Source organism: Populus trichocarpa, chromosome 15 (genome assembly GCF_000002775.5).
Source record: "Populus trichocarpa isolate Nisqually-1 chromosome 15, P.trichocarpa_v4.1, whole genome shotgun sequence".
Taxonomy (NCBI): Eukaryota; Viridiplantae; Streptophyta; class Magnoliopsida; order Malpighiales; family Salicaceae; genus Populus; species Populus trichocarpa.
Genome location: NC_037299.2, coordinates 2,765,071 through 2,777,906, shown reverse-complemented (window position 1 = coordinate 2,777,906; position 12,836 = coordinate 2,765,071). Strand labels below are relative to the sequence as shown.

The 12,836-nt window shown below is 33.4% G+C and overlaps 1 protein-coding gene across 1 annotated transcript; it reads left to right on the top strand.

Moving 5' to 3' along the window:
- The first annotated feature begins 6,927 nt into the window (after nucleotides 1-6,927).
- Nucleotides 6,928-11,402, top strand: LOC18105572 (homeobox-leucine zipper protein HDG11). The gene is made up of 10 exons (XM_006374150.3): nucleotides 6,928-7,860; nucleotides 8,051-8,168; nucleotides 8,275-8,463; nucleotides 8,592-9,047; nucleotides 9,152-9,253; nucleotides 9,342-9,542; nucleotides 9,663-9,843; nucleotides 9,912-10,180; nucleotides 10,299-10,388; nucleotides 10,500-11,402. Exons 1-10 carry the CDS (start codon nucleotides 7,733-7,735, stop codon nucleotides 10,887-10,889), a joined length of 2,124 nt encoding a protein of 707 aa, XP_006374212.2. The 5' UTR covers nucleotides 6,928-7,732; the 3' UTR covers nucleotides 10,890-11,402.
- The last annotated feature ends 1,434 nt before the right edge of the window (nucleotides 11,403-12,836 follow it).

The window sequence follows — 12,836 nt, the reverse complement described above, 5'->3', positions numbered from 1 at the left end:
ATGAGAGAATATTGACAAGTTCTCACTTAAAGACACTTCTCTACCGTTGTCATGCCTTGGAACGTGATTGATTCTTGTTCTCAAGTGAGGCTCGAAATAGTACAAGATAAATGTTAAGATCTCTTCAACAATATAACCCTTACATATTAAAGCCTCTATATGCGCCTTGTTTTTTACTTTTCTCTTAAGATTGAACAAGTATATGCATATAATTAAATGAATTTTTTTAATTTAAAAAAAACAATAAAATTTTAATTAGGATGTATGTGTAATCCCTAACCTCTTGAATGGACACATCCATCCATATTGGATTGAGCCTTCAATTTCTGCCTCAAACGGTAGATGCATGGGTAAATGCTACATTGAGTCGAAAAAAGATGGAGAGAATATCATTTCAAGTTTATAGACTGTCTAAAAGATATTAGTTTCAAGTCTCTCCATATATTGTGTATGCAACTTGTTGGAGCATATATCTCTAAAGAAGTAACTAATTTCTGTGAGTGCATCACATATCCCTTCTGGCAATAAATCTTGATAAGCTAGCGAAATGAGTGTTTGCAGAAACACTTGGCAATCATGACTCATCATTTCATACAATATGCAATCCTTCAAATTCATCAACCTTTATATGTTTGAAGCATGTCCATCAGGGAAACCTAAACTTTTATGTCATTGGTAGACAAATAATTATGCATTCTTGTCTAAGGCGAAGCTAACCTTGGGCTTTGCGACTCATGACCCATCATAAACAAATTCTATATTTTTATGGTAACAAAACAAAAATGTATTCATTCTAACCTTGATGTTGTTCTTTGTCTTCCTTTTCACATCCATAACCATGTTGAAAATATTTTCAAACATGTTTTTTTAATGTGCATGATTTCAAGGTTATGGCAGAAAAAATTGGTCTTCCAATAAGAAAGCTCCTAGAAAATAATACGTTTTATCTAATTATGGGTCAAACCAAAACTAGGAAACTTCTGCTTATCGAATTGAAAACCAAAATGTTAACATACTCTGACACCACGTCATATAATTCTTCACTCGATGGTAACGATAGTGCAATATCCCTTTCAACTCTGCCAGCAAAAAATTCCTTTTTGTTCTTTCTATGCTTGTAATCCATTGGCAAGAATCGTCTATGGCAATAAAAAAAGATGTTTTACTATCATTTTGTTAACATGAAGGCCTTGTTATTTTCCATACAGTATAGACATGCTAGTTTTCCATGGGCGGTCCAACCAAAAACCATTCCATATGTAGGAAAATCATTGATAGTCCACATTAAAGCTACATTCATTTAAAAATTATGTTTCCTTGATATCCTATATGTCAAAGTCTTGAATAATCATAACTGCTTCAACTCATCAATCAACGGACAAAGACAATCATCTATATTGCGACCTGTTCTATTAAGAACCTGTATGACCGTGGAGAAAAACATGAACTCCAATCTCATACACATCCCATGTGACAAGTTGTAAACCTTGAGTATCATCGGCCAATAAAAATAAGGAGCAATAAATGACCCGAATGGATTGAATTCATTTGTACATAACCCAAGATGTACATTCTTTGATTCAATGTAAGTTTGTTTTGCTTTCACAACATGTTTAATAATTTTTTTAAAAAATAATTTTATTTAACGAATGCAATTCCATGTTTACAAACATTAAGGTTGCAAGAACAATAACATCAGCCTTTAAATCGTTGATGAAAATTCTATTGTTTTAATGGAGCCAGGTTTCCAAACATCCTAAATGGAAACCGCAAGTCAATGCATGGTTTTCAAGTTTTAAGGTTAGTATTAATTTAAATATTTTTTTAATATGTTAACTCGGTTAGTTTATTGAAATTACTGAAATTTTCCTTTCATGAATTTTTACTGCAAGGGAAAAATTGAATAGGAAAGAACTAATGATAATGTTGCGAGGAGAGTTTGGGAGAATCACTCTACAACTAGGTAAGATTGAAATCAGGATAATATTCATTTCAAATATTTAATTTTCATTTACTAACAGATAATTTATTGTTAACATATAGGTTGCATGATTTTTAGTACGAGGCTTAAAAGAAAGAGAAGAAATATGCGAGAGGAAACGAGCTTCCAGCTTGGAATGACGTAGTGGTTTGGAAGGATTTTAGACCGCCATATATTTCAAAGGCTGTATGGGTGGAATACATTCAACATGTGACGTCCACTCGCTTCACGTGACGGTTACAGCCTAGTGCGGTGAACCGACACCGGCTTGTTCACAGTTTCATTACCACACACACCGGCAACTTTGTTCCGTTTATTTCGCATACAAAGCGTGTGGTAAGATTTTTTTTATTACATCCATTTTTTTAATTTGTTATTTTTTATAAATATATTTAACTAACAATATTTTTATCTTGCAAGCTATGATTCTTGGACGCGAGCTAAGCCGATAAAGCTTTTTGTTGAAACGTATGTCCAGAGTGATGATCACCAAAAAAGAGTGCAACAGTTTGTAGATAGCCAAGCTCAACACTTTGTGGTACGTAGGTTTTCAACCATTTTTTTTTTATCAAATTATAATTTCCTTCAATTTGATGAATTTATTTTTTCTTTCCAAGATACATATAACAGTTGCTTGAAGAAGAGATATGAGAACGATCTTTCGACCCATCTGGATATCGATCTAGATTTGTGATTGGAGGCAGGATTGTCCAGTGGTCCCAGTAGAAATTAGGTATACGGACTTTCTAACACTACGGTCGAAAACTTGTGGATGACCCGTAGTGTTTCGACCGTTGGATGCTCGCAATTGGTTCTGAGCACTCAAACTCTAGAGTTCACAGTGATGTTAAACCAACAAATATATGATTAGATGACCCGTCTTAATAAAAAATAAATATGAACGACTTACTATGGATTATAAAGAACTGTGCCGAGTGGTAATGAAGATGAAATCATATATGGGTGATCCATGTGCTCTTTCTTATTGGCCCCACGATCTCGGCGACGACCAGCCTTCTCCTCCTCCAGTGCCGCCTCTATTTTAGACTTATTGTATTTGAACATAAAAATATTTAAATTTATAATAAATATTTAATTTTTATATTATTTTAATTTCTTTTTATATATTTGATTTTAATTAATTTTCTACTCTTGTTCAATATATTGTTTTTTTTTATATATTTTAAAGTATTAATGACAGGGTTACCGACAGAACACTTTCGTTGGTCTATTCTAGAGAGTTGAAAAAGAATTATTGCAAATATCACTGCTACTATTAACTCTTTGTCTGAATTTCAAAAGGTATTCTATTGGTTATATATTATATTTACTGATAAATATATCAATGGAAAAATAAAAGCACCAATGGAATTACATGTGATTTTCCTATTAGTAATATGTTAAATTTACGGATGGATTTACCGACGGAATAAAATGAGTAGATTTTTTTTTGACACGCTTTGTCCGTCTATAAATTCATTGGTAAATTTATTACTGAATGATTTACTGACAGACTATAAATTACTGATGAGAGTTTTTCCAACAAACTGTTTTCATATGTGATCCTATTAGTAAAATACATGCTGATGAAAAGTTTCATCAATAAAATTATTAAATCTGGTGGTGGATAAAATTGTTAAATCTGATGGTGATGGTGCTGCTTCTTCGTCTTCTTCTTATAGGAATGATATAAACTTCATAATATTTTTTATTCTGGCCACGTATTTTGGAAGTTAATTTTCATCAAGAAATTTAGGGTTTCATAGAAAATATGATTTAGACTCTCTCGCATAAACTCTTAAGAACTAATTTTCTATATAAAATAGTGGTCTCCTAGATGGCACTTTCTTTTTTTTCTTCATAATTTTAGGCTATTTATTTCTTTTTATGTACTATGTACATATTTAGACCTATAAAATTACTTGCCAGCTATTTATTATTTTGGATCGTTATAATTTTTCTATTTTTGAATAAAATCTTAGTTGTTATTTTTAGTCATAAATAAAAGATTAATATTGATGATGGTTTTAAATCTCTTAATAACATATCTGATAATCCGCAGCTCGTTATTTCTTAAGATAACAAGTTGCAGCATTAAATTAAATAAAACAAAAATATTACTAAAGAACAAATTAATTTCATAGTCGAAGGTTATTATTTTCTTCAGCATTAAAGATCACTCGCATGAATGCAATGCCCGATTTCTTTTTTCTTTTTTTCTTCCCGAGATGAATACATTGCTACAACAACATATATATTAATATATAGAGATAAGCTACTGGTATTAATTAAAGAAGACCTCAAATTAATAATCATATCTTATATTTAAATGATTATATTCAGTCATTAAATCTATTATTTTTCCTTAATGGCAAGCTCAAATAGCATTAAAAACCATGATTTAAGTCATATACATTGTGTTTCTTGATTTTTTCTGCAAGGAATGTTGTTTACTTAATTTATGGAATGACAAATGAATTTGGTCCCTGAATTGTTTAATTCTGCAATGTAAGTTCTTTTAAAGCACATCTTTAATCTCAAATCACAGTAAATTATTGTAATGTTATTGTCTTGCTTTCGTATCTGAAGATATTATGGTAATATTTTTTTAAAATGTTTCTCAAATGATTTTTTAATTGAAAAATATTGAATTGATGTTTTTTTATGTATTTTTCAATATTTTTTATATATTGATGTTAAAAATATAAAAATAAAAATATTATTTAAATGCATTTTCAATTAAAGTTTTTTTTTTAAAAAAATATTATGTTCCACGGTATCAAACATAATAACAGAAACAAAACAATAAAATTATTGAGATTAAAAGGTATTTGAGAGTGTGATATCGGTTGTTTTTTTAAATACTTTTCATTAAAAAATGCATTGAAATAATTTTTTTTTATTTTTTTAAAAATTAATTTTAACATCAGTACATTAAATATTAAGAAAACATAAATAAAAATTAATTTTAAATAAAAAATTTAAATTTTAAAAAAATACCTTTTAAAATACAATCCAATCAGCCCTCCGCCCACCGCAATTTCCCTTTACGACCATCATCATTCCACTGCCCAGTAACAACTTCGACTCTTTATTTTTGGAAAAAATGGATTTTGTGCACTGTTAAGTGATGATTAATTATACTTTTCGATGCAATAAAATGTTCGTTCTTTCTCTCAAAAAGTGCGTGTTTGTTGGAAATAGAGGGGAGATTTTTGACGCTTTAAATAATAATAATAATAATAATAATAATAATAATAATGAAATTTAAGATTTATAAATAGATCCACCGTCAAAGTTTCTCTAGTGACTAATAGCTTATTTGAGAATATGATTGCGGTTGTTTTTTTAAAAATTATTTTAACATTAACACATCAAAATGATTTAAAAATATAAAAAATATAAAAAAAATTTAAATATTTTAAAAACACTTTTAAAATGAGAAGAAAATAAATAGGATGTAAATTTGAAGTGCCACGTCGGACCCATGGAAAAAAAGGGACTAGAGTTAGGCAGCGGCCATTTCCTCTTGTTTTTCTTTGACTATTGAGTTTATCCAAGATTCCTTTTTTTCTACTCAAAATGTCATGCAATAATATCCTATGCCCTAAAGAGGAACGAAATTATTCTGAATTGCCATCAGAACATGCCCAAAAGGAGGAATGGATGATTAAATATAAATAATTGCATATAAGACATAGTTATATACAGGGCAGATGCTATACGATCATAGCTTTTTCTCCTTATTAAATACAAATATTGCACAAGGCATAAATTATTCTTAATTGCCATAATATTTTTTATTTTCATGTTAATTTTTTAAAAAAACAATATCCCTCTCCCCCTCCATTCCTCACGTGCATGGAACATACGAGGGCCATATAAAAAAGGCGAGGAGCCTGATTAAAGCATAGGGTTTATGTATTTATTGAATATTTTCAGGGCTTCTGTTTGCTTGCTTTCCTCCTCAACAGGCATTGAAAAACATGACCAGAGAAGAAAGCAGAGAGTTGACATCAATCAGAAGAAAATTTATAGGGTTGTGGTCCACATGATCTAGTTTAAAAGAAAAAGAAATGGCTCCTAATGTGGGGGCCAGCACCCCGGTCCTACTTCGAAATAATAAAATAATATATATATATAATTTTTTTTTTTTTGATTTATGTGGTGAGCTAGCTGTGAAGCGTGGACAGAACTCACTCACTCCAAGAAGGTATCAAGTTTGACTTTCATTGCATTGTTTTGTAGTAACAAAAGAGGCAAAGTTATTTTACCATTTAACACTCCTAAGTTCTATTTTTCTTAATTTCTAATTACCTTCGGTGGATCTTGAGAGATGAATCTAGCTAGGCACCGTTTGGCAACACTGTGTTCTTAAAAAATTTAAAATTATTTTTTTTAATGTTTTGAATCGTTTTAATGTGTTAATTTCAAAAATAATTTTTTAAGAATAAAAAAATATTATTTTAATGTATTTTAGCATAAAAAACACTTTAAAAAGTAATTGTAACCACACTCCCAAACATGAATGTGTGATCTCATTTTTACATAAATAAGCTTGGTCTAAAACAAAGTTAAGTGGGTGATTATAATGCGATGTGAAAATATTTTTTAATTAAAAATATATTAAAATTATAGTTTTTATATTAAAAAAAAAGCATGTCTTGATTATCTCTAAGTGACTAAATAACACTAATCGCAAGTAGTAATCCATGTGTCTATTCTTGCTAACTCTATAATAGTAATTAAGTAAAAAAGGTGAGCAAAGAGGCAAAAACAAGATCCCAGTAAAAGAAAATAAACAAAAAGTCTATATTTATCAACAAACGTAATAAGAAAACAAAATCACACGCCGGAAATTAATTATCAAACCCCGGCTGACTCGCTACATGGACTTTTTGGTGACCTCTCCCTCTCCCTCTCCCTCTCTCTCTAATCCTCCTCTCTTGCTTTATTTATTTATTTATTATTTTCTCTGTTTTTGCACATCTGGGCATGGCTGGGCATTGCATGTAATAGTAGAGTACCACACCAGTTGTGGAGCACTGTTTAGTGGTATTAAAGTGAGAGAGTTGAGTGAGTAATGAGTTAAAGGAGAGAGAGAGAGAGACTGTCTTAAATTTCAGAGAGAGAGAGAGAGAGAGAGAGAGAGAGGGAGACCAACTGACTCCTTTCTCTCCTTCCTTTCCCTCGAATGCGGTGATGACTCAGAATTTAAAAGCCCACAAGACTGTCGCTCTTTAAAACCCCCTTCGCCATCAGCTACACACATTTTCACAAATAAGTGTGCTCAGCAAAATACACACACTCCTAGTAAGGAATCGTAGGAGTAGTGTGTGTTGTAGTGTTTTAGTGGGGTGTTTTAGGTTTTTTAAGAGAGAGAGATTAGAGAGACTTAATTAGAGCCCAAGATTTAATCTTTTTATTTTTTTTGAAAAAATCTCTCTCCTTGACTCACTCTTCTGAAATCATGCCAAATTCTGACATTCCAGCCGTTTCTCTCCTTATGATATGCCTTCGAAAACCAAATGCTTAAACCCCTCTCAACTTCTCCTCAAACCCCAAAAAATCAAAAATCGAACAGTCCTTCTATCTTGTACTCTACAGGGATGTTACTGTAGCCATGGTCTATTATAGCATGGGCCATCAATCTTGATATATTCTTTCTTTGCTCTATAGGGGACTCGCTAATAGCTTCTTCTTCTCCCTCTTGTTGCTGTTTATATAAAAAGGCTTCTTTTTGGGGCGACAATGGAGTATGGCAGTGTTGGAGGAGGAACTAGTGGCGGTGGTGGTGGAGACCATGACTCCTCTGATCCTCAAAGGAGGAAGAAGCGTTATCACCGCCACACTGCTCTCCAGATTCAGAAGTTGGAGTCGTAAGCACTCTTTCGCATTGCAATCTCTTTGTTTTCGTCAATCATGCAATCCGTTGATGATTTAGTAGTGTTGCTTTTGTGGGGTATATGACATGTGTGTGTGTAATGTTTCTTGAAGTATTGGTCTTTATGGGTTGTTGATGTTTTTTTTTTTTATCTTGTTTTGTGTTTGTACTATGTGGGAATGAAGAATGTTTAAGGAGTGTCCACACCCAGATGAGAAACAAAGGTTACAGTTAAGTAGAGAGTTGGGTTTGGCACCAAGACAGATCAAGTTTTGGTTTCAAAACAGGAGGACCCAGATGAAGGTGAATTAGAGATTTTTGTTTTGTTTGTCTCTTTGTTTTGTTTTTGATTGAATTTTGTTAAAAGTTATTAAAAGGTTTGTTTTGTTGTTGTTGGTTAATGGTTCAGGCTCAACATGAAAGAGCAGATAACTCTTCTCTTAGAGCTGAGAATGATAAGATCCGATGTGAGAATATAGCCATTAGAGAGGCACTCAAGAATGTAATATGCCCCTCTTGTGGGGGTCCTCCTGTTACGGAGGATTCCTATTTTGATGAACACAAACTAAGAATGGAGAATGTTCAATTGAAAGAAGAGGTGAGCTTCTGTGTTTTCAATTCTCTCTCTCTCTCTCTCTCTCTCTCTCTCTCTCTTTCTCTAATTTTTTATTTTAATTTTTTCTTGCGCCATTCATGAAATGGTTTGCAAAATTTTGATTGTTGCAGCTTGATAGAGTTTCTAGCATTGCTGCTAAATACATAGGGAGGCCAATTTCCCAACTCCCTCCAGTGCAACCTTTTCACATTTCTTCCTTGGATTTATCAATGGGGAATTTTGGGGCCCAAGGGATTGGTGGCCCTTCACTTGATCTTGATCTTATCCCAACTAGTTCAAATTTGGCTTTCCAACCTCCAGTCATTTCGGATATGGACAAGTCCCTTATGACTGATGTTGCTGCAAATGCTATGGAGGAATTGTTAAGGCTTTTGCAAACCAACGAACCTTTGTGGATGAAATCGTCCGCTGATGGGAGAGATGTTCTTAATCTCGATAGCTACCAGAGGATCTTTCCAAGGGCTACGAGTCACTTAAAGAATCCCAATGTTCGAATAGAAGCATCCCGAGATTCAGGTGTTGTTATCATGAATGGTGTAGCTTTGGTTGACATGTTTATGGATTCAGTAAGTCCTTTTCTTACTCTCTAATAATATATATTTTTTTGACACCCAAAATATCTTAATTATTAAGGCTGTCTCTGAGTTGTATCATTGATTGGAGCTCGCAGAACAAGTGGGTCGAATCATTTCCCACGATGGTGTCTGTGGCAAAGACCATTGAAGTAATTTCATCTGGAATGTTGGGTAGTCACAGTGGTTCTTTGCAACTGGTAATGAAAAAAAGCTTTAAGTTGCTTGCTTTTGTTTCAACAACTGGCTCGAAGAATGGTTTATCATATGAAATGTGCTTTTTTGCAGATGTATGAAGAGTTGCAGGTGCTTTCACCCCTGGTTCCGACTCGGGAATTCTGTATCCTCCGGTATTGTCAGCAAATTGAGCAAGGCTTATGGGCAATTGTTAGTGTTTCATATGATATTCCACAGTTTGCCTCCCAATTTCGATGTCATAGGCTTCCCTCTGGATGCTTGATTCAGGATATGCCAAATGGATACTCAAAGGTTGTCTAGTTGCTCCTGAAAGCTTCATTATATGTTATTACTTTGGTGTTTCAACTTCAAAACAGTGATAGTTGTAGAACTATTTCCTGTACTTAGTTATTAACCTGAAGTGTGAAACAGGTTACTTGGGTGGAACATGTAGAGATCGAAGACAAAACCACAACTCATCAGCTTTATAGGGATCTCATTCACAGTGGTATGGCTTTTGGAGCTGAACGATGGCTTGCTACACTTCAAAGGATGTGCGAAAGAGTGGCATGTCAAATGGTGTCCGGCAATTCGACCCGGGATCTTGGAGGAGGTAAATTTATTGCCATAGTCAAATCTTTTTAGTTAATCATGATTTTAACTGTGCATTTCATTTTCCAGTAATTCCATCACCAGAAGGTAAGAGAAGCATGATGAAACTTGCCCAACGAATGGTCAGCAGTTTCTGTTCTAGCATAAGCACATCTAACAGCCACCGATGGAGCACACTATCTGGGTTGCATGATGTTGGAGTTCGAGTTACACTCCATAAGAGCACGGATCCTGGCCAACCTAATGGTGTAGTTCTAAGTGCAGCTACCACATTTTCACTTCCAGTTTCTCCTCAAAATGTCTTCAGTTTCTTCAAGGATGAAAGAACCCGACCACAGGTGATGTAGATTTTGAAATTGGCTGATTCATGGCATGTTCAATTGCTTGTAAAATGTTTTCCTTTGATAAACTTCTTGCTGATATTTTGGCTTTGGTTTTGGTACTTTTTTTCTTTAGTGGGATGTACTCTCTAGCGGCAATGCAGTCCAAGAAGTTGCCCATATCACAAATGGTTCACATCCCGGGAACTGCATATCTGTTCTTCGAGTAAGGCTATCTCTGTTTGGCTCATTCTCTACCTTTTATAGTGATTGTTTCACTGTATAAAGTAAAATGCTTATTTAATGACTTTCATAACTCTATAATATTCTGTAATAGGCCTACAACACTAGTCAGAACAATATGTTAATACTGCAAGAGAGCTGTGTCGACTCATCAGGTTCACTTGTAGTCTATTGTCCCGTCGATCTACCAGCCATCAACATAGCAATGAGCGGTGAGGACCCTTCTTATATACCTCTGCTGCCATCAGGATTCGCCATTTCTCCTGATGGCCGTCCTGACCAAGGAGATGGTGCATCAACAAGCTCTAATACACAAGGAAGCACGGCCAGGTTGAGCGGTTCACTAATTACAGTAGCATTTCAAATACTAGTCAGCAGCTTGCCATCTGCTAAACTGAACCTGGAGTCAGTGAATACTGTTAATAACCTTATTGGCACCACTGTCCAGCAAATTAAGGCTGCCATGAATTGTCCTAGTTCCTGATGACCAGATTCTGCTACTGCAAACATAACTGTTCCCCTTTCTCTCTTCCATCTTTGAATATTGAGATCAGAGAAAATTAAAGTGTTGTGTTTGCTGGTGGTATTCACTGTGGCAGAGAAGTATTGGGGTTGGTTGGGACTTTGAATGCCATCTTCAAGAACCGAAGATGCTTATTTACTGCTGCTGCTGCTGCCGGTGGTGGTGGTGCCTGTTTTTGCTGCCACAATTCATTACGATCTACACCAACTAAATTTTATTTATTATTTTTACGAGCCTCTTTTTTGGATTTTGCAAAAATTCACGTTGGAAGACTAGCCATTTAAAGAGGGAGTCAAGAACGCACCATACATATTTTTCTTGCTTAGAAGGGGTAGTAATAAATCTGCCATCCATTCCTTCCCTTCCTTCATTACCACCCCAACTCAGCAAGAAAAAACAAAAATTGTGGTTCGGGTATTGACTTCTGTTCATGGACATTCAATCTAATTTATCTACCAATGATGTTCTATATCTGTTCTTTTTTCTTTTTGAATTATTATTATTTTTTTGGCCGTGTAATAAAATCTCTTGAATGGGGTGTATGTGCTTGTGTGTGTGAATGGAGAGAACCATGAGGGCAGTGGGGCAGGCATGGAAATAGTTTTTGATAGCTCTTTCGCTTACATCAATGTTGGGCTCCACCTCATTCATGATCATCATACTAAAGTCTCTGAATTTCAAAAGATTATTTTTAACTGCATTTGCCTTGACATTTTCTGATGGAGAGGATTTCCATTATATTGATATGACCACTCCTTAATGGGTCATTTGTTCTTTTTCTATTATTGGGGGCTCCACTTTTTTCTTTTTCTTTTTTATCCTTGTGAAGTGTATTTGAACTTCATATGCTTTTGATTTGATCGTGGATCCTTTTTCATTCACATCTTGGCGCCTTCAAGAGCATGGTAAAAGTACGTTAATAATAATAAAAAAAAAACAGAAAATAATAGAAGGTTTTTTGAATTTCAGCATGATAATACAACAAAATATATATATATATATATTTCAAAATTGTTGGATCTTTATAAATGTGACCCCTTCTCTATTCTTGTCTGTTTGAGAGTATGATTGTGGTTGTTTTTTAAAATGTTTTTCGTGCTGAAATGCATCAAAATATTTTTTTTTTTATTTTTTAAAAATTATTTTTAAGATCAGCGTATAAAAACGATCCAAAACATATAAAAATTTAATTAGTGAAATATGATTTGCACCGTATTCCAAAACGATGGTAATATTATATTTATCCTACTTTGTATATTTTGTTTCATTTGACTGTAGCTATAATGACTTTTAAGTTTTTGGTAATACTTTAAAAACTAACATCATAATCTTTTCCATTTGTTTTTTTCAGAAATTACAATACATAGTTTTTCAAAAGTCATGACGACAATTAAAAGCTATAATTTTTTTAAATTTAATTAAGAAAAATAATTTTAATATGTGAAAACTTGTACTTAGAATTTAACACACTATATTAACAACTAGTACTTAGAATTTGAAGCGCTATTTAGCATAGGAGAGGATTTAGGATTTAGGAAATGGATGATTATTATCTTTTATCGTGTAGTCTAAAATCTATTAAACTCTCAATGAAATAGTACAAATAATAATAATAATAAAAAGGCTAATTAATAAATTTGGCCCGTGTGGGTTACCTTGCTCAAGGGATATTAGGCAGCAACATGCATGAGGTAATTAAGAATAATTGGCTCCTTTGACCAAAATTGAGTTCAACTCGAAAACATAACTCAATGGAGAAATTAGGCTCGTGCACATAGATTTTATGTGTAGCAATTAATTTGTAAAATATGCCACGCCTATTATTTTTGTATCATATGATAAAGACTGAATCGCTTTGGATTCCAGTTTCTCCCAATCATTTTTGTCACATTACCATATATTTCATAT

Bases quoted from the DNA above. Each gene is read 5' to 3' on its own strand.
- LOC18105572 (XM_006374150.3), top strand. From the start codon at position 7,733: ATGGAGTATGGCAGTGTTGGAGGAGGAACTAGTGGCGGTGGTGGTGGA. The intron at 9,543-9,662 runs GTTGTCTAGTTG...AGTGTGAAACAG, and splicing joins TGCCAAATGGATACTCAAAG to GTTACTTGGGTGGAACATGT. The intron at 10,181-10,298 runs GTGATGTAGATT...TTTTTTCTTTAG, and splicing joins ATGAAAGAACCCGACCACAG to TGGGATGTACTCTCTAGCGG.